Raw genomic sequence first — 22,567 nt, 5'->3', positions numbered from 1 at the left:
AAAAAAACAATACATCAAGTCTTTTAACCAAATGTTTATATACTGGGACTCAGGCAACCCACCCTGAGGAAAAACAAGAAAGCTGAAGACATAATTACATACAATGATGTTCATTTGAACATTACTTGTATTTGCAAGAAACAACCCAAAAGCATATGTGACTATGAGATTGCTAGTCATTTAAAACCACATATTAAAATAATGTTTAATGTCATGGGGAGGAGCTCGCACTGAGAAAAACAAGATCTAACATACATATGGGGAAGGTGGATTACTCCCATGGTGGGAGTGTTTGTTCCTTGGAACTGGGAGTATAATTTACTTTAGTTTACAGTATTCCACAATAAATACCTGTGAGTTTAATCATTTGGTATCTGTATCTATTTCTGTACTTATTTATAGAAAGAGGCCAAGAGAGAGGGAGGTGGTGGTGCTTGCTGTCTCTGAAAAGCTGAGCTGAGACTGGGAAGGGGGTGCAGGTGGTAGCTAGGAGGGGCCCCCAGGGCAGGCGTGCTGGGACAGGGAATACGGACCTGACCCGATTACCGCTGTGAACATGTCGGTTCCATTTCACTGGATGTCGTTTGAGGCAACGTGTAGAAGTCATCCCAGAATTGTTCCTCTGCAGGTCATTTGGTTGGAGACTCTATCCATCCACCCCATTCCCTCCTTGGCTGAAGATTCCCTCCTGGGATGTGAATCGCCACCCACCTCTTGTCTGCACAGCTGGTGACCAGAATGAGCCCACCCAGCTTCAGAAAAAACAGAGGCTTAAAGGCTGCTCTGAACCTAGAACACAGCACGCTCAAAAGCCCAAAACAACCTTGGCCTTCTCCAGGACCAAAGAGAAGACCACAATGTACGGAAGGTGAGAGGCAGGAAAGGTAGATGACTCATTCAGGAAGGCAAGGCCTGTGAGGCCAGCATTCGCCTTCTGGGCCACGGTGAGTTTAGGTGCACAGACTCTGGGTGGGTTGCTCAGTTGTATTCCTCTGGCTCCCTCAATTGCTGTCTCTCCTTCCTGCTGTGCCCTGTCCCTGGTCCTCTGCTACAGGACCACAGACACCACACATAACTGACCTTGCATGCAACTGCAGTAGGAGATGTCTAGAAGGTCTGAAGAAGGGGCACTGGGGGCCCTCTTCTTTTCTGGCTAAATACGAACGGGCTACTGCACGCAGCCTCTGCCCATTGGTTCTTGCTAATGCAATGCGAGCAGGAAGCCATATAGTAGGTTTTCGGAAGCTACATAAAAATTAGCTGTTACCTGCAGGCCCTTCGCTCTACATCTATGTCCCTTTCTCCACCCTACATCTTGGAATGTGGCCTGGCCCAGTGCGGAGTGTCCTCCTAATGTTGGCAGGGCCTAGAACCGAGTACCCTGCTCAGAGAAAAGTCCATACCGTTAAACACTTAGACTGCTAAGCAAGAAAGAATGATGATAAATGTTCAACTAAAAAAAATGTTTTTTATTAACAAAATAAACCTTTGTAAACCATAAGGAAAATTAAGATACAATGAGAAACTGGAGTGCAAGCAAGTTATAGAACAAAAGATAAGTTCTGCTAGTCCTTAACAGGAAGAAATGCTACTATATTAGACAAACCATTAGCTACTGTAATAGAGGTTTTTTAAAAAAGAAAACAGGAAATAAAATGAAAGTCTGAAAGAGCATAGACAGGAAATATTAGTTTTGAGAGCAATTTGAAGAATTATGTGCAAATACATTTGAAAACTTTGATAAATTGCTTTTTAAAAGAAACTGAATGACCTGATTCAAGAGGAAATGAAAATCTAAACAAACCCATATATACAAATAAAGTTCAGCAAGTTACAGAACACCAGTTCAATACATGGAAACAAAACAAATAAGGAGTAGATGATTTTATGGTTACTTTTTTTTTTTTTTTTTTTTTTAAGGAATAGCAACTCACTGTGTCCTGGAAGATTGGATTAGTTTCCATTGAACAGAAAACCCAAAATGATAGTGGCTGAAGCAACTTCATATCTCTCCCATGTTGACAGTCCAGAAAATGTAGAAAGCCCAAGAAACCCATAGAATCCAGGGCTGGTATAGAACCTCCACAAATTTACCAGCTTCCTGTTAGCCACACTTCCGCCATCTGTAGAATCTAGGACAGCTTCTAAAGACCCAGCCATCACACCTCAATCATTTATGTTGCTTGTGGCTTGGCTGACTTTACTATGATCTTGCCATTAGTCAACTCAGCCATGATAATTTAGGTTGAACATGGAATGTTCTCTTCAAAATTGACCCAGCTAGAGCTAAGGTCTATTTGGTCATAGAAGAATCATAACAAAGTCTGCCAACGATCATGCCAGTGGTAACTATTTGCTGAGATCTTAAACTATTTCAAGATAGCTGGCTTGGCACAGTCTGGAAAATACCAACTTCTTTTCCAGTACCGAGTCCCCCAAGTAAATCTGTTATTATTCTGAATCTCCTTCCCATTTGAAACATAGCCCTGTACGCCAATTTCTCTCATAGGTGACGTGTTACTGCAACAGGCAGAGCTCACCAGGTCTGGAAGGCATCTGTCCTCACTGCGTCATCGGAGCTATGCCAGAGGTTGGAAGAGTCACTCGGTTGGCTCTCCTGCTTTTTCTCACAGCTGGTAGGGACAACTGCAATTTCCCTCACCCCCCACCCATGAGTTCCTATGGCATTGAACAAACTGGGAGAACTCAGACCTCCTGACCTCCGGGTCACCCTGCAGGTCACCCCAAAACTCTTGGAAATCAAAACTCTGAACCCACTGAGGGGCTTGGGGGTTGGAGAAGACAATGCACGATCATTGCTATTATCTGGCTTCCCCAGCTCAGGGTGACCATCTGTGGTATTTTTGCCATTGTTCTATCCATTCATTCAAAGCAAATTTATTATGTAGCCACTAAAAGCCCAGCACTGTTCTGAGTACAAGAAGTGAAGAAAACAGACCAGGTTTCTGCCCCCACAGGATTAACATTATATTTTCTATGCTAGTTAAACCAAGAAGGAGATTTTACTTCTTTCCTTACTCGTCTGGGGGAGGCAGGAACAAAGGAGAATGTTGATAAACCCGGAAATAGGGCCGGACAGTATCAGAGAAGGAGGCCTTTGGGAAGGTAAAGATGTGGGATCCAGTGGTCATGTTGTAAAAGGATACAAGTCCGACATCACAGTCCAGAAAAATCCCCACAACCAGAGGCTGCTCCACCAGGGAAAGGGAAGTTATGGGACAGGTAAGTGCTAAGTAGCCTTTCTTTTTGCACAGTCTAATGACCCAGAATCCAGACTGAGGCTTCTGCATCAAACCAACGTCCCTGTGAACACTGTCCAGACAGACTCCTAAGTCCCACCCAGTTCCTTCTCCCACATCCACTTCAAAGTAATGTTTTCCTGAAATGAAGCCTTCACAGCCCAAAATACAGGGTAAGATACTAAATCTCTTAGAAGAATTGTCCAGATTCTCCTGGGGGCATCCACGGGTCACTTGTCTCCGATCCTCAGACAGAATGAGCTCCCGATGAGCTGTATCTGGATCCAGAGTCACATTGACTGAAAACGATAAATAAGTAAGTAGATAGATAAATAATTTTTTGTTGCCAGGAGCACAGTTTAATTTAAATAAAACCAGCCTGTCCTCAGATCCAAGCATTGTCTCTTACTAGCCCTGACAGCTTAGACAAGTCACTCTCTAAGACTCAGTTTTGTTATGTAGGAAGTAGAAATTATCGTATCTGGCACAAAGAATAGTGGGAGAACTGAATGAAATCATGTATGTTCAGTGCTGAGTAAAATTCCTGGAATATAGTAAGTGCCCAGTCAGTGGTAATGATAAGAATATCATGTTCAGGGTGCCTGGGTGGCTCAGTGGGTTAAGCCTCTGCCTTCGGCTCAGGTCATGATCTCAGGGTCTCGGGATCGAGTCCCGCATCGGGCTCTCTGCTCAGCAGGGAGCCTGCTTCTCTCTCTCTCTCTCTCTCTCTGCCTGTCTCTCTGCCTACTTGTGATCTCTCTCTGTCAAATAAATAAATAAAATCTTTAAAAAAAGAAAAAATAATAATATCATCTTCATCAGCTCCACCGTCTTAGTCATTCAGAGGAGTCAAGGAAAAGAACTAACCAGAGTTGACATAGTTACTGTCCTCTCCAAACCCAATGGGAAATACTAGAGGAGACCACAGGGCAAAAAGAAGCAGAGTTAAGAGTCCCAAGTCCCTCCCTACTGCCTATCACTTGGAGATCTGCCTTCCTCTGCCTCTGGTCACACTCTCCTGCAATTACAGTGCCCTCCACCTGCTTCTGAGGGCTCCAGGGACGGGATGGTTCCGTACTTATGCCTAGCCCTGGCTGCTTCACTGTTCCTTGGTAATGACCCCAGTCTTCACCTCTGTAAGTAATTCCTTTATTAAATGCTATCTGATCAGTTCTTATCATGAGCCTGATTCAAAAAAATTTGAGGTTTCAATTGATATTCTTTTTTTTTAAAGATAAATGAAACAAGATGGGATCGGGAGGGAGACAAACCATAAGAGACTCTTAATCTTGCAGAACAAACAGGGTTGCTGGGGGGACGGGGGTCGGGAGAGGTGGTGGGGTTATGGACTTGCGGGGGTGTGCTATGGTGAGTGCTGTGAAGTGCGTAAACCTGGTGATTCACAGACCTATACCCCTGGGGCTAATAATACATTATATGTTAATTAAAAAATTTAAAAATTTTTTACCTCAGATTGCTTATAAGTGACACATACAACAAAAAGACACAGGAAGGTTGACAGTTAGAGGATGGATAATATAGTTATAAAGCTGTTACAGTTATATAATTATATCAAATGATATTAAGTCAGAGTATTATCAAGGATGAAAAGGGTTACCTAAGAGAGAAAAATACATTAATTCACTAGGAAGATATTCTAATTCCAAATATGCATGCACTGATAATGTAGTGTCAAAATATACTAAGTAAAAATTACAGAATTATAAGGAGAAACTGACAACTCTACAACCATCATGAGATATTTTAACATTCTTTTTCTCCATAATTGATAGATCAAGCAGACAAAAAAGGAAAGATATAGAAGATCTGAACAACCCAACAAGCTCAATCTAATAAATACATGTAAAGCTCAGCAATTAATAAACAGAGAATATGTACTTTTCTCCAGTATATATGGAATATGTACTAACTGAGTAAAAACTAGTCAGAAAGCGAGTCTGAACAAATTCCAGTGATTCTATATTGTACAGATCATGTTCTCTCACCTCAATACAATTAGGTTAGAAATCAATTTAAAAAGATCAATAAAAAAAATTCTCAATATTAGGAAATTTAAATGCTTCTAAATCATAATATGATGATATACAGACTTGAACAATAATAAAATGCTACATATTAAAAAATTATACAATGAAGCTAAGGTGGAATTTTCCAGAAAATTGATAACCTTTAAGTACTTATTTTAGAAAAAAAAAAAAAGCTGGAAATTAAGGAGCTAGCTATGCAGGTTAAAATAAGAAAAGAACAGAGAATGGGGCTCCTGGTTGGCTCAGCAGGTTGAGCATCCAACTCTTGATTTAGGCTCAGGTCATGACCTCAGGGTCATGAGATCGAGCTCCATATGGGTCTCTGTGTTCAGTGGGAAGGCTGCCTGAGAGGCTCCCCCTCTCCCATTGCCCTTCCCCCTGCTCAGGTGCTCTCTAAATAAAAAAATAAATAATCTTTAAAAAAAAAAAAAGTACAGAGAAACCCAAAGAGAACTTTTTTTAAAAAGGAAAATAAGTTTAAACAATAAACCAATGAAATGAAAGAAAATTAAGAATGCAATGGAGAGGGAAAAGCCAACTATAGCTTTCATGAAAAGACTAATAACAATAGACATACCTCAAAAAAGATTTATCAAAGGAGGAAAAAAGACAAAATTGGAATGAATATAGAAATTTAAAAATTAAGAGAATTTATGGTAAACTTTATGGTACTAAGAAAGTTGAAAACATCAGCAACATGAATAACTTTCTAGAAAAACAGTTCTTCGTAAAATTCATTCAGAAGAAAAAAGAAAACATGAACAGGCCTAATGTTAAAGAAATATAATAAGGAGTTTAAAATTTACCCACAGCCAATAAAAGATGCACATACACCAAATAAAAAGGGACCTTGTCAGTTTTTAAAGAAATTCTACCAGTCAAGGGAAAATGGTAATCTCATATCAAATCTTTCAAAGAATAGAGAATTACAGAACCCTGTAACTTACAGACAAAGACATAAAAATCCTAAACAAAATAATATAAATAATAAGTCAAATTTTACATGTATGTATAATTGTATTTTTACACACCTACTTTACTTTTTATATATGTATATGTTATAATGTATTTTTATAAATGTATATGTTATATATTTAATATTTATCATACATATTACATATTTTACATTATATAACATATTATTAATTACACATATTAATTATATAATTGTTATATAATTATTATTTAAATAGTCATCTGATATATATCATTATATACTAGATGTCACACGGAATATATTATATCAAAAATAAATTCCCTATATATGTCAAATGTTTTAATATATATTATTAGATATATAATATTCTGTTTGTGTGTCTAATGTATGAAAAGACTGGGATGTTTTTATTACCAACTAGACTGAGAGTCAAAAAGTCAAGGTGAGGAGCCAACATACAACGTTGTCATCAACAGAGCTGGTTGAGTATTAGTCATAGTAATGGGGAAGGAAGGTGTTTGCAGAGGGACACTTACCAGGAAAACATATGATTCATCTAACCGGGAGGAGGTCTGACGTGTAAGCACCCTCTCCTGACATACCTAGCGACTGTCCCTCATCACTCCATCCCAGTCATGCTATCAGAGTACATGCGGGGACAGCTACACTTTCTTTACTTTCTAAAGTCAGGATTCCTGTTTGCCCAGGGGACTATTTGTTTAACTGCTCTATGCAACTAACCCTTATCGAGCAACATAACTGCAGCACAACAATGATCTTCATGACAAATTATTTGGCTATCAAACCTGTATGTTAAATTTATATATATATATATATATATACATATATATATATACATGTATATATATATATATATATAAATTTAGCTTTTCCTGAGACTGCAACTATGGTTTAACATTAGAAAATAAATTATCATAATCACCACATAAACAGATTAATGGAGAGAAACCACATGACCCTATCAATACAACTAACTCATTGATAAATTCAATGCCCATTGATGATGACGGAGCTCTTTGGAAACAAGAGTCACAGACTTTGAAGGAAAATGTGTCTTGAAACCCTATATAGCAAAAGATAGAATGATAGAATGAAAATGTAAAATGTCATATGTATACCAGAGATACTAGTCATGATAAGTTGCCATGAGTCAGTAAGAGAAAGAACCCAATAGAAAAATGCTTCAATCAGAGCAGATCATGGGTAAATCACAGAAGAAGGCTAAAAGGTTAATGGACTTACAAAAGGCTCAACCTTGCTAGGGAAATCATAGAACACAAATTAAGTCCACAATTATTAGGTACTATTTCAGATCCATCAGATTATCAAAAATTATAAATTATAAGCAAAGAATCAGGGAGATATGAAACAGTCAGTGCTCTTATGTTGTCGGCAGGATATAAACTGATACAATTTCAAGATCGGCAATATCTAGTCACATTAAATGCGCACCCCTACACATCACCATTTTCAATTTAAGGTATATCCTCAGAGGAAAGCATTTACCGAATGCAAGTACCCATGGAGAAGAATGTTCCCAGCGGCATGGTGTGTACCAGCAACGAACAAAACCAACTAGACATAAACTTCAGCGCCTATGCCACTGAACAATGGATTCAAAAACACAACATATTCATTTTTTTGCCACACTGCAGAGTGATTAAGAGAGTGTGTTCTGAGAGAGACTACCTGACTTTCCACTTATCCCTTGCCTCTCTGTCTTAGCTTCCTCATCTATAGAGTGAAAATACTTCCTACAGAGAGGACTGTGGTATAAAACAGGTAACATATGTGAAGGTTTCCTCATCTGTCATGGAGAGAGGGCCTGGTATCTGTAAGTTGCTTTTCCTGGTGCTGGTGAGACTGTATGTTGCCACACTGGCCCGCGTAATGTGCACTGGGATTAACAACAAGCCCAGTGAGCCCAGGGCTGGATGTGTGCCCTCCAGCTATGAAAACGCAAGGATGGAAGGTTGCATGGCCCACGCTGTTACTGAAGCAATGTTGTGATCTCCAAGTGCTGCAAGCAGCCCGAAGCTCCAATGGTAGGGCTATGGCTACATATAATTGTGATGTACTCATGGAATATTAGCTTTTGAAAGCAACCAGTGACATTCTATATAGTAAATGTTTGTTAAAAAAATAAAATAAAACCAGAAAAAGACATAACTCTTGTAACCTGGAGAAGTAAGATTAGAGAAGGGTAGAAGAAACCTTGAATTATTCTTCGTATCTATCTATATAGTGTGACTGATTACTATTTATTTGTATTACTTTTGAAACAAGAAAAGTTTTTTTTTTTAAGATTTTATTTATTTATTTGACAGAGAGAGATCACAAGCAGGCAGAGAGGCAGGCAGAGAGAGAGAGAGGAGGAAGCAGGTTCCCCGCCGAGCAGAGAGCCCGATGTGGGACTCGATCCCAGGACCCTGAGATCATGACCTGAGCCGAAGGCAGAGGCTTAACCCTCTGAGCCACCCAGGTGCCCCCAAGAAAAGTTTTAATAATAAGGGTTCTAAAAAAGAAAGGGGATTATCTAGTAAAAAGATGAGGTCGTTTTAGAAAGAGATTGACTTGCACAATTTTGTAATCCTATAAAAGCTAAGAGTAGACAAATCAGCTCAGTGATTTGCAGGGAGTCCTGTTTTTTCCTTTCCTGAATCTCTTTACAGGATCAAATACAGAGTTGCTTTGTTTTGTAGCTGTTCTTATTGTTTGTTGCTAACTTGAGGGGAAAATAAATACAGGTCCATAATCGTTATCTGAACTCCCTGGGTCCAAGTGCATTTTGGACTCAAAATTTTTTGTCAGTGGTGTTCTACCTCTGTTAAAAATGCAGTTGGTATTTTGATAAGGATTGCCTTCAATCTGTAGATTGTTTTGGGTACTATACACATTTTAACAACACTTAGTCTTCCAGTCCATGAGCCTGGAATATCTTTCTATTTGTTAGTATTGTCTTCAATTTCTTTCATCAGTGTTTTATGGTTTTCAGAGTACAGATTTTTCACCTCCTTGGTTAAATTTATTCCTAGGTATTTTATTACTTTTGGTGCAATTGTAAATGGGATTGTTTCCTTAATTTCTCTTTCTGCTACTTCACTATTAGTGTAGAGAAATGCAACAGATTTCTGTATATTGATTTTGTATCCTGCATCTTTACTAAATTTAGTTCTAGTAGTTCTAGTAGTTTTTTGGTGGTGTCTGTAGGGTTTTCCATATAAGGTATCATGTCATCTACAAATAGTGAAAATCTTCTTCCTTAATTGATTTGTATCTCTTGTTTGATTGCTGTGGCTACTACTTCCAGTATCTGTTGAATAACAGTGGGGAGAGTGGAAATCTTGTCTTGTTCCTGACCGTAGGTGTAAAGTTCTGTTTTTCCCCATTGAGTAGCATGTTAGTGATGGGTTTTTCATATATGGCCTTTATTATGTTGAGGTATGTTCCCTCTAAACCTACTTTGTTGAGGGTTGTTATCATGAATAGATATTATAATTTGTCAAATGCTTTTTCTGCATCTATCGAAATGATCATATGGTTTTTTTACCCTTTCTCTTTTGTTGTGATGTATCACATTCTTGATTTTCCAATATCGATCCACCTTTGCACCCCAGAAATAAATCCCACTTGATCATAGCAATAGGTTTCTTTTTTGTTGTTGTTATGTATTGTTAGATTTGGCTTGGCCTTCCCAGAGTCCCTGCCTTCTGGGGTTCGTGCTCTTACGCAATTCCTTCCAATTGAGTGTGGGCAGGACCTGTGAAGTGCCTCTGACCAACAGAATATGGCAAAAATGATGGGATGTGACTCCTAAGATTATATTTCATTATGTGGGATTCCATCTTTCTAAAAGACATGCTCTAGAGACACTCTCTTGAGCTCACTTTGGAAGAAGTAACTGGCCATGTTGAGAAGCCCATGTGCAAGTAGTTGAGGGGTGCCTTCTAGAAGCTGAAGGCAGCCTCCAGCCAACAGCTCACAAAAAGCCAGGGCCCTATGCCCCATAATAATAAATGAATGAATTCTGCCAACAACCTGGGTGAGCTTAGAAGAGAATCCTTCCCCCCAGCCTGGCCAACACCTTAATATGCAGCTTTGTGAAACCTTAAACAAAGCACCAACTAAGCTGTGCCCAGATTTCAGACCCCAAAAATTCATGAGATAATATGTATGTGTTGTTTTAAGCTATTAAATCTGTTCACTGGAAGAGATAATACAATCTCCAAATCATTTTAGGTTAGGTCTGATTTTATAGTCAAACAAATTTTAAAGCTTTCAGTTTTTGGAGCTTTTTAAATTTTGTAATTATAAATAACATATTGCAGAAATATAGAAAGCATGGATTAATAGAATCAATGAATCCAGAAGCTCAGGCTTTGAAATTTGTAAATTTCAGTTTTCATTATGGTTCTAATATTTACCATCTGTGTTGTCTGGGTCAAGGTCCTGAAACCATCTGAATCAAAGCCCATAATGTTCACTGATCTTTCCTACATTGCTCTGAGAGTTGACTAAAATATTAACCACAAACACTATATCCCAGACACTGCACTAAGCACTTGACACATGTTGACACACTTACTCTTCATGATAACCCAATGAAGCAGGGATTGTCCATATCTTCATTTTTTAGCTGGGGAAACTGAGGAAGTTATGTGCCTGGGATGACCCAGCTAATACATGGGGGTCAGGAATGCAAAAGGCCCGCACAGATAACCAGTACGCTGTGTCCTGTCTAAGCACTAGAGCATGCTAACAAGGGGAGGGCAAGACAGAGCCACTGAAAACCATTAAACAACCTCTCTGGCTGTGAGGCTGCCCAGGGGGCCGGCAGTGAACATGGCTAGGACTTCAGGTACCTTCCATCCAGAAGCATTCAGGGCTTCTTCACATACCTTGATAGCTTCTTAACATTTTCTTCACATCAAAATAAAGCTCAGAAACACTGCACACGGCATGAAGCTCCAGAGAGTGGGCGTCTGGTCTCTCCAATGTCATAGCCCAACTCCTAGAATAAGCAGAGGCCAAGGACTCGTTCAGTGAGACAGCCCATTCACCTTTATGTACCCACACCCCTTCCCTCGTGTGCTCATATAGGACTTACCTGCGCAAAGTGTCTTTCACATCCTACAGAGAAACACAGACAAAAAGTAAGTGGAAACATCAGTATTTCATGAGGCTTGGAGCATGGGGCTGTTCTCTATATATGCTCTTTCCAAAAAAGTGAAGACACGGACTCTAGCCTCAAATCCTGATGGATACTCAGAAGGCTTCCCACCCCAGCCGTCTGGGATATTCAGCAAGGCAGGATGTGTATCAGCCTCTGAGTCTGCTGTCTTTCTGGCTGAGAGCTGTGGGCAGCTATGGTGTCTGCAATCACAGCCTGTGGAATGCTTCAGGACGAGGCGGAGGAGCTTTGCCCGTGCTTCCTCTGGCAAGACTTGCTTTCAGTGACCTAATCCCTTTCAGAGTGAGCCCACATCACCTATCACTATGGGTCCTTAGCGGTGAATCCGTGCACAGCCCCTGAGAATGGCCCACTAAGATGGTGGCAGCGGGTGTCACAGGGCAGTTCAGCAGTCATGCTGTCCTACTGGAAGGAACTAGAACTAATAGCTCAGGCATAGTTTATCTTAATGGGGTAGATCTTCATACAGCTGAAAGAAGGCCCCATAGAGCTGTGGAGGGCTCTACAAGCGAATTAGGGAAAATACTGTCCCTCGTGTTGGCTGTCCACTCTATGGCCCACCAGTCAGCTGGTGGAGGGCTTCAGGAGGCAGTTTGACAATCAGGGTTCTGTGCACATGAATCAGAGGCAAATGGTAGCAAAAGTTACCCCATGATTCCCTTTAGCCAAGGACCCCACCATATCCATCAGAAGGGCTATATTTTTCCGAGTCACAGAAACAGATTTTTGTGATTCACTATAGACTAGCAAAGGCCACCCAATGCTGAGGTATACCTCAAAGAAACATTTCTTTCAATTCCTCATGCCCATGTGCCACCTGAATGAGGGAGGCAGGCCTCACCAATCTGCCCGTGTTCCCTCCCTCTTCTTCTCTTAATAGCTCAAGAGTTCCTTCCCCCGAGGGCACAGCCCCACCTGCAGCAATTTCTGGGCTGAGCTCTGACATTTCTCCTCTAGTTCCAGGATGTGACTCCTGAGTTCTTGGCTCTTCTGTTCCAGAGTGGCCTCGTTATCTCTCAGTCTCTTCAGAGTCTGCTCTTTCTCTTTCTCCAGCCTCCACAGATGAGACTTCTCCTCTTCTTGTAGGAAGCTCCGAAGATTTTTAAAGTCAGACTGGATTTTTTGTTTCTCAATCTCTATCTTCTCCTAGAGTCAAGAGAGTATGCTCAGAAGGTAGAAACAAGCCAAACGTCCATCGATGAACGAATTGGTAAAATATGGTATACAGATAATGACGTACTATGAAGACTTAAAAAGGAATGAAATTCTGACATATGCTATGATGTGGATGAATCTTGAAGACATTATGCTAAGTGAAATAAACCAGAAACAAAAGGACAAATATTATATGATTCTGCTTATATGAGCTACCTATGCTAGCCAAATTTGTAGAGGCAGAAAGTGGAACAGGGTTACAGAGAAGAAAGGAATGGGGAGTTAGTGTTTATTGGGTATAGAGTTTTAGCTTGAGATGATGAAAATGTTCCAGAGTTCAGTTTCCACTATTAGTTCCCATTCATAGACAGTGGTGATAGTTAAAGTACTTAACACCAATGAACTGTATGCTTACAAATGATTAAAATGGAAAATTTTATGTTATGTGTATTTTAACACACACAGAAGAATGTTTTCTCAGTCATTAGAGCTGGAAGAATGTCACAGATTGCCTGCCGCCGAGTCATGCCTAGGAGGCAAGCACTGAGATGTGGGAGAGTTGTCAGGATTCTCGACAGTCACCTGACCGATTTCCTTCTTCTTCAGCCAAGATGCAGGAAGAAGGAGGGGCAGTAGTGCCAGATAGTTTAATCACGGAACTAGAGCTGAGGTCAAACACTTTATCAGTAACAGAGGAAAAAACCAGAATTTTTATTCAGGAAGTAAGGAGGTATTTCTGAGCCTGAGGGAATTTCTGGAAGCAACAGTTTGTAATAAACATCATGGAGATTGGACTCAAAAAAACAGGCTAGTAGGGAAGTCCATGGTTTCAGCAGGGGGAGGTCTGGGTGGCAGGCTTTTCTCATAGTTAACTGAGAAATATTCACCACCAGTCCGGGGTCCAAGTAATCATCTTCACGTGTAAAAATTACAGAAGCCAAGGGATATAAGTCTTTTTGGGTCAGGCTTTCAAATTCAGGAGATAGAGAATTGCAATTTCCACTAGTGCTTCCCCAACTCAGACAGTGTTTTGATAACTGAGAGGATGTGCTAGAAGGGTCATGGATGGGGTTTCTGTATATATTAGCTATAATCAAGATCCTACCCATGGCCCAAGATCCCAGAAATGAGGGAAGTGACAGCATCCTTGGGGAGTTTAGCATCCACACACAAAGGATCAGGGCAGAGGAAGGAAGAGACCCCTGAGAGAGGCAAAATGGTCCACCAGGCTGAGGCACTTGGCTACAAGTTGATGGGTTACATAAATACTTCCATAAAGGAATGCATCTCTGATTATGGGGAACTAGTCAGCCATGGGATCATCTTAGAGACTCCAAGTCTGCAGTTGAAGTGTATAGGTTCTTGCAAAGTTGTGACCCTCTTTATAAATCAGATAGACTTCTTTGACCAACCTCATGAGCTTGAGGACTATGAGTCTCAACCTGGAGTGATTCTATTTCCTTAATGTTCACAAAGATTGACTTCTGAACCTGCAAGGCTGAGAGCCACGGCCCGCACTGTGGTAAGTGTGCCGAAGCAATAAAGTTGAGGCCTTCAAACCAGGAAGGCACTTTGAGGTATTTCAAATTTGAAGCCTGGTCAATGACAGCTCTAACTAAACTAGACATACCAATTCTGCTTTCCGTAAGGTATCAGGGATCCTAGCCAATTACTATTGAAAAGTTGAAGGGATCGGAAACAAAGTCTCACAGATGTAGACAACTAGAGGTATTAAAAAAATGGTTTCTTTTTGGGGTTTCATCTGGTCTGGTTTACTAAAAATAAATTATCATTGTGTTTTGCCAACCATTCCCCATGCCTGCACTCTAGGGTAGAAAAGAACTTGAGAACAATAAACGCAAATTCTTACATTCCATTCGCTTATCTGCTTTGTTGTGAACAACTTCAGTTTCGTGCACTCCTCTTCTAGTTGCCTCAAATTTGTCACAGCATTCTGAAGCTTCTCCTGAAGGAAAAAATGGGTGAATAAAGTCCATTCAATTAGTAACTCTCCATTAGGCACGTTAAGGGGAACCCCAGGCCTCCAAGACTCTTAGAATAACACCGAATACACATTGAGTCATTACAGTAGTTTAGGAAGCACGCCGAAGGCTGTATGTGCAATCACAGATTTGATCCCCTTGGCGGCACAGAGCAATTGGTAGGATTCTTAACACCATTTCTGTGCAGCAGAAACTGAGGCTTAGAAAGGGGTTAAATAACTTGCCCGAGTGCCGTAACCCCCTCATAGATAGTTCTGAGTGGCTGCTGGAGCTAAGATGCGGTTCCAACCTTGTCTGCTACCCCAGAGCCTGAGCCATATCCACTACGGTCTTGCCAGGGAAACACTTTACACAGAACATCTCATCATCATCTTCAAGATTTTATAAAATAATGTGTTGAACCAAACATAACCCATGCCAGGGTGATGCACAGGGAATTCTGAATGTGTTATGTTCAGTTGGGAAGGGAAGACCAGGATGTCAGCTGAAGTTACCAGGAACAGTTAACGCAGGAGGGGAGCTCTGCTATCTTTGAAGAGTGGTAATTCGTGAAGCCAATCTAAAATGATTTTGTATCTATATCAAGTTTTGGGGAGATTTTTCAAAACAGTTTTTCACATTTCCATGGAAAAGAATTTGCAGCTGACCTAAATTGCTGCTTGCGATCAATTCTAAAAGATCAGCCCCTGTCTTCTGTAAACTCAGTGAGCGCACTCGTTAATTCTTGAGTACTCTCGAGAAAGGGCTCTATGAGACTTGTCAAAGACTGTATTGCCAATGCTATCTGGGGGACCCAGAACCTCACTATAAGCCCACCTCCACCTCACAGGGGCAGGAACAAAGAGCCCCACACTGGGGACATTTTCTTCAAATCTAGGCAGGACAGGGAGGGAATAAGGTAGCAGGACTGCGCCCTTTCTTCATTCCCTAGAGCAAAGGCCAGCCTTCTTTACTGCTTCTGAGTGAGAAACAGGAGTTGCCCCAAACCTCTCCCTCCACTTCATCCTCCATCAACATTTTCCAATCCTTTAGCTTCCCTTCCTAAATCTTGCTTGAAACTATATCCCTTCCCCCTTCTTACAGGAATAAGCTGAATTTTACTCCTGGATACACCTTTCACTTTCAGTAAAAGGCCAGAATGCCCTTTTCGATGTCAACCTGATCCTTCAATCTGCAAATAAAACCCCTCAGTGGGCAGTACCACTCTGGGCTGCGATTTAGACTCTGAGTTGACACCACAGTTCCGGGCCAACCTCCTTTCCGAGGCCATCACCTGGCATTCCCTACACCCCCCGCCCTGGCTATGCTCTCGCACCTATGGTCTCCTCTGCCCAGAACGCCCTCTTTTCTCTCCGGGCCTCTACCTGTGGTTGACTGTTACATGCTCTTCAGGAGCCACTTCCGGAAAGGCTGCTCAGACCCACTGCCCACCCCTTGGTGATCCTCCTCCCCATCCAACCAGCTGATTCCACGTGGCCTCTTTTACTGATTTGTCTTCCCCACCGGACTGTAGGATACCTAAAAGGTTGTATGTCTTTGTCTCCTGTGTTTTCAAAGCACATCATATGGTCTCGCTCACTGTTAAAATTACATACGTGGGGCGAAGCAATAACACAGGCAGGTGTGCGTCCGAGCACATGGCGATCCAGAGCAGGGAAACGTCCACCGTAGCAAGCAAGAAGGGAGGGGGGCAAGAGTGGGACCCCCCCTGTTGAAGGTCAGGATGGACGGTCAGGACTTGACTCAAGTGAGGACCCACAATACACTATTTCTCATATCACGAAAGATGTGACATGAAGGGTGACACGATGACAGGTATGTTTCAGGATCATCGTCTCAGGTCATAGGCTAAATAACCTCGGTCCCCAGGGAGCAGCATGGGAGCGTCACCTGCCAAAGCCTGCCAACCCACACGCTCACCTTGTAGTCCTGGCATACGTCCTCGATGAGGGCTGTGTGGTGCCCTTTGTGTCGCGGTGACCGCTCACAGCGCCAGCAGATGAGCTGGCTCTCGTCTTCGCAGAACAGGTGGAGGTGCTCTCCGTGCTCCTCACATGACATCTCGTGCTCCATCTCCTTGATGGCTTCAATGAGACTCCCCAGCTGCTTGTTGGGCCGCAGGCTGGCCAGTCGAAATGGAGCCCGGCAGTGGGGGCAGGGGAACGTATTGGACGATGTGTCCACAGGGCCTTGGTTCTCAAGGAAGCTCATGATGCACTGATTGCAGTAGCTGTGTCCACAGCTGATGCTCACGGGCTCAGACATTAGGGACAGGCAGATGGCACACGTGGCTTCCTCCTTCATCTTCTTGGTGGCTGAGGCCATGGCTTTTCCTGACAAGTTCCAATATGGGATCTAGAGGCAGGGACGAAAATGCACAGGTATGGAAATACACCTCACCTGAGCCTCCGAGCCATGCGCTTCGTGGGAGGCCACCAGCCTCCACAGGTCCTAGAGTCTTCTCTCTAGAGAGATGAGACGGACTGGGACTAAGATGGTACATAAAATGAGGCTGTGTTGTGAAAAATGGCAGTCACGATCCCATGTGGCCACTTATATTTAAATTAAAATTAAATAAAACTTAAAACTCAGTTTCTCAATCCCGCTAGCCATATGCTTAACAGCTGGGGCCACTGGAGGCTCCATGATGGCCCATATGCAACACTCGATGGGTGCAGTCTTCTCAGACCCAGCACTGACAGAGACAGAGAGCAAGGAAGGCTTCCTCACCAAAGCTGTAGCAAGACAGAACTCAAGTGAGGGAATGTGAAACTCCTACTCTACAAACATCAAGAATCCTTACACCAGAACTGTTTCTTCGAGACTGCGAGCAACCCTGATGTAACTGGGTGGCCATGAAGGAGTCCCCTGAGGTCGTCAAATTTGACTCTGCTGGAACCCCACTGCCAGCTCTCTCGGCCCCCACTCCCACCCCACGGGGGACAAAAGACACCGGGTCAATAATGTCTCAACGGAGCCCCAATAACGAAAGCAAATTAGGCAACCGGAAGAACCAATGTGTCTTTGCTTTGTCCTCTCAGTCCTGAGGGAAAGATCGGGAAAAGAATGGTTGTCCCCGGGAACAGCGCTCCTGCAGAATGAGGGAGGGGACCAGCTCCCCTCCAGACCAGGACGTGGTTCTCGGGGTGACGGGAGCACGGGGGACCGGGGTGGGGGGTTTGCAGAAGCCAGGGCGTGTGGGAGGCCGCGCCCCGGAGATGTTCCGGGGGGCTCGGCCTCTTGGTGTCCCGCGCCGAGGACCCGACGACGGGTGACAGGGAGGCCTGACCTGAGGCACCCACTGCGGCTGGCAGCGGCTTGGGGAACCTCGCCCTGTCCCCCGCTCCCCAGCCCCGCGCCTTGGCGGGCAGGGGCGCCGAGGTGCGAGGAGCAGCCTCTGCACGGACAGGGCCAGACACGAAATCCGGGCTTCGGCTCCGGCTGCGAGGCGGCTGCCGGCATCTGAGAGCCAGGGCCGGTCTCTCGCAGTCACGGCGGATTTCCTCCGGGGACCTCCCTTCCCCGGCAGGCAGCTTCTCCCCCCGGACCACGGCCGGCTCCCCGGCGCCAGGGTGCGGCGCTCCCCTCGGGAGGCCCCGAGCGTGCGGGGCGGGCGGGCAGGCGCCCTCCCTCGCCGCGCAGCCCACGGTTCCCCAGGCCCGGCGGGCGCTCCGCGGGCGCAGGAGCCGGACAGCCGCCGGGAACGCGGGCAGGGTCCGGGCGGCGCGGGCACCCGCACAGGAACCCCCCCACCCGCGTTCCCCCCACCCCAGCGCGCATCTCCGCTCCCCGCCCGGCCGCGCGCGCCCACCACCCTCCCCCGCCGCCGCCCGCCACGTACTCGCCGCCGCCGCCGCCGCCCGAGGCCCCGCCGCCCGCGAACTGAGAAGCGAAACTGCTGTGGGAGGCGGGCCGCGAGCGCCCGGAAGGCGGTCTGAGGAGACGCCGGCCAGCGCCCGGGAGGAGGCGCCCGCGGGGTCCCGGCGGGGAGGCGCCAGCTTTGCGCTCAGCTCGACTGGGGTTAGGGGAGACGGCGGGAGGGAAGACCCTTCTTTCACAGCCGTGAAGGGTCGGGAGAAATGAATCACCCCGTCCGCCATTTGCGACCTGAGCGAGAGCGGCTCGGATCAGGAAGCCCGCAGAGGGTCCAGATCTTTCTCCTTCCGCCACCGACCCCCTTCGGGGCCCATGTTGGTGCTGTTCTTAGGTCGCGCGCGGTTGTCCAACAGCTGAAGGGCGTGGGAGAAGCGGTGGTGGCAGGAGCAGAGTTCCGGGTGTCCCGCAGTCGGCCCGCGCCAGCCCCACTTCTCTGTCCCTCGCTCCTTCCCCTCCTCGGCCGCCCTCCCGGGATGCGGAGACCGCGCTTCAGCCCCGGACGCGCGGCCCAGGACTGCAAACCGGAGCCCGCGTAGCCCCGCTGCGAGTGGCCTCAGCGGGGGCCGTCACGGGACCTGCACAATGGAGGACAGGCTGTGGGGCCGGGGACTTCGCCCACACAGGGTCCTGCGGGTCCCAAGCCGTGGGACACGTTCCTCTCTTCCCTTCTCGGACAGGGGTCTCTCTGAACCACTGTGCCCCCCGGGCTACTCACAGAGACTTAGGCCGCTCTGCAGCCCAGTGGCTCATCGTGTCCCGCTGGCACATGGGGTGGTGGCAGGCCCTGCGCCCAGCACAGGACATAGCTTCTCCCGAGGCCACCAGCGCACAGACGAAGACCCAGAATGAGGCCTTGAGGCATGATGCATCCTTGCTGATCCCCATGACTTTCACTGTCGTGGATGTGACTCTGGACCCAGGCAGAGCTTGTTCCAAACCTGTCTGGTCAAAGGATCGTACAAAGGAAGCCAGTGGATGCCGGGGAAGAAAAGCAAACTGCCACTGCTACAGATAACAGCAAGAGAAAAGCAGCGACCTAATGACAGGGTCTGTCTTGCGACGGCCGCGGGCCAGCGCACCTTGCCTCCGTTTCCTGTTGGGTGAAGGAGGGACTAGTTCGTGCAGAGAGAGCTGCCCGCAGTGTTAGAAGAGGAGGGGAATGCAGATGAGACTTCGGAGATATGTCCCTCAAATATGGGCCTAGAGAGAGACCCATAGGAGCTGCCGCAAGGGGAAATGCCTCTCCTCCAAAGAGTGAGGCTAGGTGCAACCCAGTGAGTCTGGGATGCAGGAACGGGAGAGGGGGCACCGCAGGCTCTAAAAGCACCCACTCGGGGGGTCCCTCTCTGGGGAATAGTTGTCCTTCACATAATCCCTGGGTGCCTTCCCTCAACTCCTTCAGGGATCCCTTCTCTACCAGGCTCACTCTGACCACCTATTTATAGTTACACTCCTCCCCATTTGGGATCCCTCTTACAGTCTCTAAGCGACTGACTCTTGGTTTTGGTTTAGATCCTGATCCCAGGGTTGTGAGACTGAGCCCCACATCAGGCTCCACCCCTGGTGGGGAGTCTCCCTGAGAGTCTCTTCCTCTCCCTGGCCCTCCTGCCTGTGCTTTCTCCTCTCTCTCTCTGTCTCTCTCAAATAAATAAACAAATCTTTAAAAAAAAAAAAAAATCCCTTCAAGTTTATTAACTTGTATTATGGCCCAGAATGTGGTCTATCACAATGAATATAACCACGTGAATTTGAAAAGAACATGGATGCAGATGTTCAGTATAATGTTTTGTAAGTGTCAATTCATTCCAGGTGATGGATATGGTTTTTCAGATCTCCTACGTCTTTACTGATATTTTATCTAGTTATTCCGTCATTATTGAAAGAAGAATATTAAAATCTCCAGCTGTGATAGTAGAATCTTTTACTTTCCTTTTAATCCTTTCCATTTTTTACTCCATGTATCCTGGAGCTCTGTTGTTAAGCTCATACACATTTATGATCATTACATTATCCTGCTGAACTGACCCTTTACCAATACAAAATATCACTCTATCTCTGCAAATACTCTCTGTCTTCAACTCTGTCATTAATATAGACGCTCGGTCTTTTTATGCTTGCTGTTTACATAGTACATTTTTTCTACACATTTATTTTAAACTTATCTTTTTTTATATTTCAAATGTTTCTCTTCTAGCAGACATATGTTTAGTTCTTCAATTTTTTAATGGATTCTAACAATCTTTGCTTTTTTAATTGGAATATTTAGACCATTAACATTTAATATTAACCTTTACTTTTTTCCCATACTACACTTGGCTGGCATCTCCCAGACAATAGTGAACATAAGTTGTGAGAATTAGCTTCTTACTTTATTCTTAATCTGGGGGAAAAGCATAGGTGGAAAAAGCTTTTAATAATTTATCATTAAATATATTGTTTCTTGATATACTATTATTGCATTTTAAATTATCATTATAGAAAAATAAAGTTATTGGGGCACCTGGGTGGCTCAGTGTGTTAAAGCCTCTGCCTTTGGCTCAGGTCATGATCCCAGGGTCCTGGGATCGAGCCCCACATCAGGCTCTCTGCTCAGCGGGGAGCCTGCTTCCCTTCCCCTCTCTGCCTGCCTCTCTGTCTTCTTGTAATCTCTATTTGTCAAATACATAAATAAAATCGTAAAAAAATAAAATTATTACATTTTACATGGATTATTAGGAGAAAATATTTTCTAGGAAAATAACATAGCAACATCTATTAATTTTGTTTCCATCTTTCTTTCACATTTTATATAACCTACATATGGGGCACATTATCGAAAATTGCATGTATTTTACATGGCATCTTAGTGACCTCCTTGCTTACATGTTGATCAACAGATGGCACTCTTGCGTTTTTGGTGTCTTATGTCTGTATGGTTTTGCCTTTAAGAAAGCGTAACTACTTTTTTGATCAATATTAAAAAGATTTGTAAATGTAATCTGTTCTTACAGGTGACTTCAAATGGCTAACAAAGGCATTTACTTCCAAACAGTCATTTTTAAATGACTTACTCACACAATAAGTACTTATTGAATAGCTTTTCTACAGCAGACACTAGGCTGGACCCTGGGGACATACCAATTATATTAGAGATAATTTATTTCCTATAAAGTTTCCAGAAAACTAAAACATGTAAAAAAAAATTATATCCTACATGTTATAACAAGGTAGTAAAAAGCGTTGAAGTTGAGAAAAAAAAATAAAGGAGCATGCAATTCCTGGCAGAATCTGGATACTTCTGCAGAGTTGAAAACTTCGGAGTCATAATCTGAAGGAGAAGTGAAAGTTCACCAGGGGAAGAGGAGGGCCAGGAATTATAGTGAAAAGGTCAAGAGTCATTAAAAGTATTCCATGTTATGTGAATACAGTGAGGTTCCAGAACCAAGATTTATTTTCAAATAAATCTGGGACCAACATAAGTGAGGCAACTAGCAGAACTCATATCTCCTTCCTCCCCTCTCCCTGCATACTTCCTTTATAGGATTTTTACATGGAGGGAAAATTCATAACCACCACTGAGCTGGGGTGCTGGGGGAAGGTGGAGAATCTGCTCGGTTTGCTTATCCCAAGCTAGGCTCTTCCCTTTGGCCCAGACAGCCTAAGTTCAGGTCCTAGGGACCTGTTACCTACATACAGAACCTACCCCGAGGTGGATTCTGCCCCGAGATGGACTAAAACCCTCCCCTGACTCCTAGTACAGCTAAATTCACTCACAGACGAGTCTCCCTTTCCAAGAGTCTCTTACCCCTAAGACTCCTCAACATCTTCAACACCATTCAGGGTCAGGGAGGTACTGCCACATCCGTAGCTCTATGACTGATACAGCAATGCAGGGACGAGAAGACCATCAGCCTTTGGATCAGACCCTTTCTCTGGCCCCTATGACCATCCACCTGTTTTGAACCCCGATGCCAAGAGATCTTTGGGCCCCAAGGGCACTTTGCAGTGAGGTTTAAAAATCCAACGAATCTACAAAACACCCAGCCTGTACCCTTTAAGAACTCATTGTCCTGGAAGATGAAGAGGGTGAGGAACTG

The 22,567-nt window shown here is 44.2% G+C and overlaps 1 protein-coding gene across 4 annotated transcripts; it reads right to left on the bottom strand.

Moving 5' to 3' along the window:
- Positions 1-1,448: 1,448 nt before the first annotated feature.
- TRIM38 (tripartite motif containing 38) lies at positions 1,449-20,162 on the bottom strand. 4 transcript variants are annotated; one of them, XM_082731518.1, is made up of 7 exons: positions 18,723-20,162; positions 16,536-16,970; positions 14,483-14,578; positions 12,373-12,603; positions 11,374-11,396; positions 11,165-11,277; positions 1,449-3,559 (listed from the first exon to the last, which is right to left on the bottom strand). In XM_082731518.1, exons 2-7 carry the CDS (start codon positions 16,938-16,940, stop codon positions 3,036-3,038), a joined length of 1,392 nt encoding a protein of 463 aa, XP_082587644.1. In that variant the 5' UTR covers positions 16,941-16,970; positions 18,723-20,162; the 3' UTR covers positions 1,449-3,035. The 4 variants fall into 4 exon arrangements, with proteins under 4 accessions (XP_082587644.1, XP_082587643.1, XP_082587642.1 ...); XM_082731517.1 differs by lacking the exon at positions 18,723-20,162 and adding an exon at positions 18,457-18,706 and having other exon boundaries at positions 16,536-17,080; XM_082731516.1 differs by lacking the exon at positions 18,723-20,162 and adding an exon at positions 18,457-18,705.
- Between the last annotated feature and the right edge of the window lie 2,405 nt (positions 20,163-22,567).

Source organism: Mustela nivalis (assembly GCF_964662115.1).
Source record: "Mustela nivalis genome assembly, chromosome: 5".
NCBI lineage: Eukaryota > Metazoa > Chordata > Mammalia > Carnivora > Mustelidae > Mustela > Mustela nivalis.
Note: the sequence above shows the minus strand (reverse complement) of the source record. Positions and strands in the feature narration are given on the sequence as shown.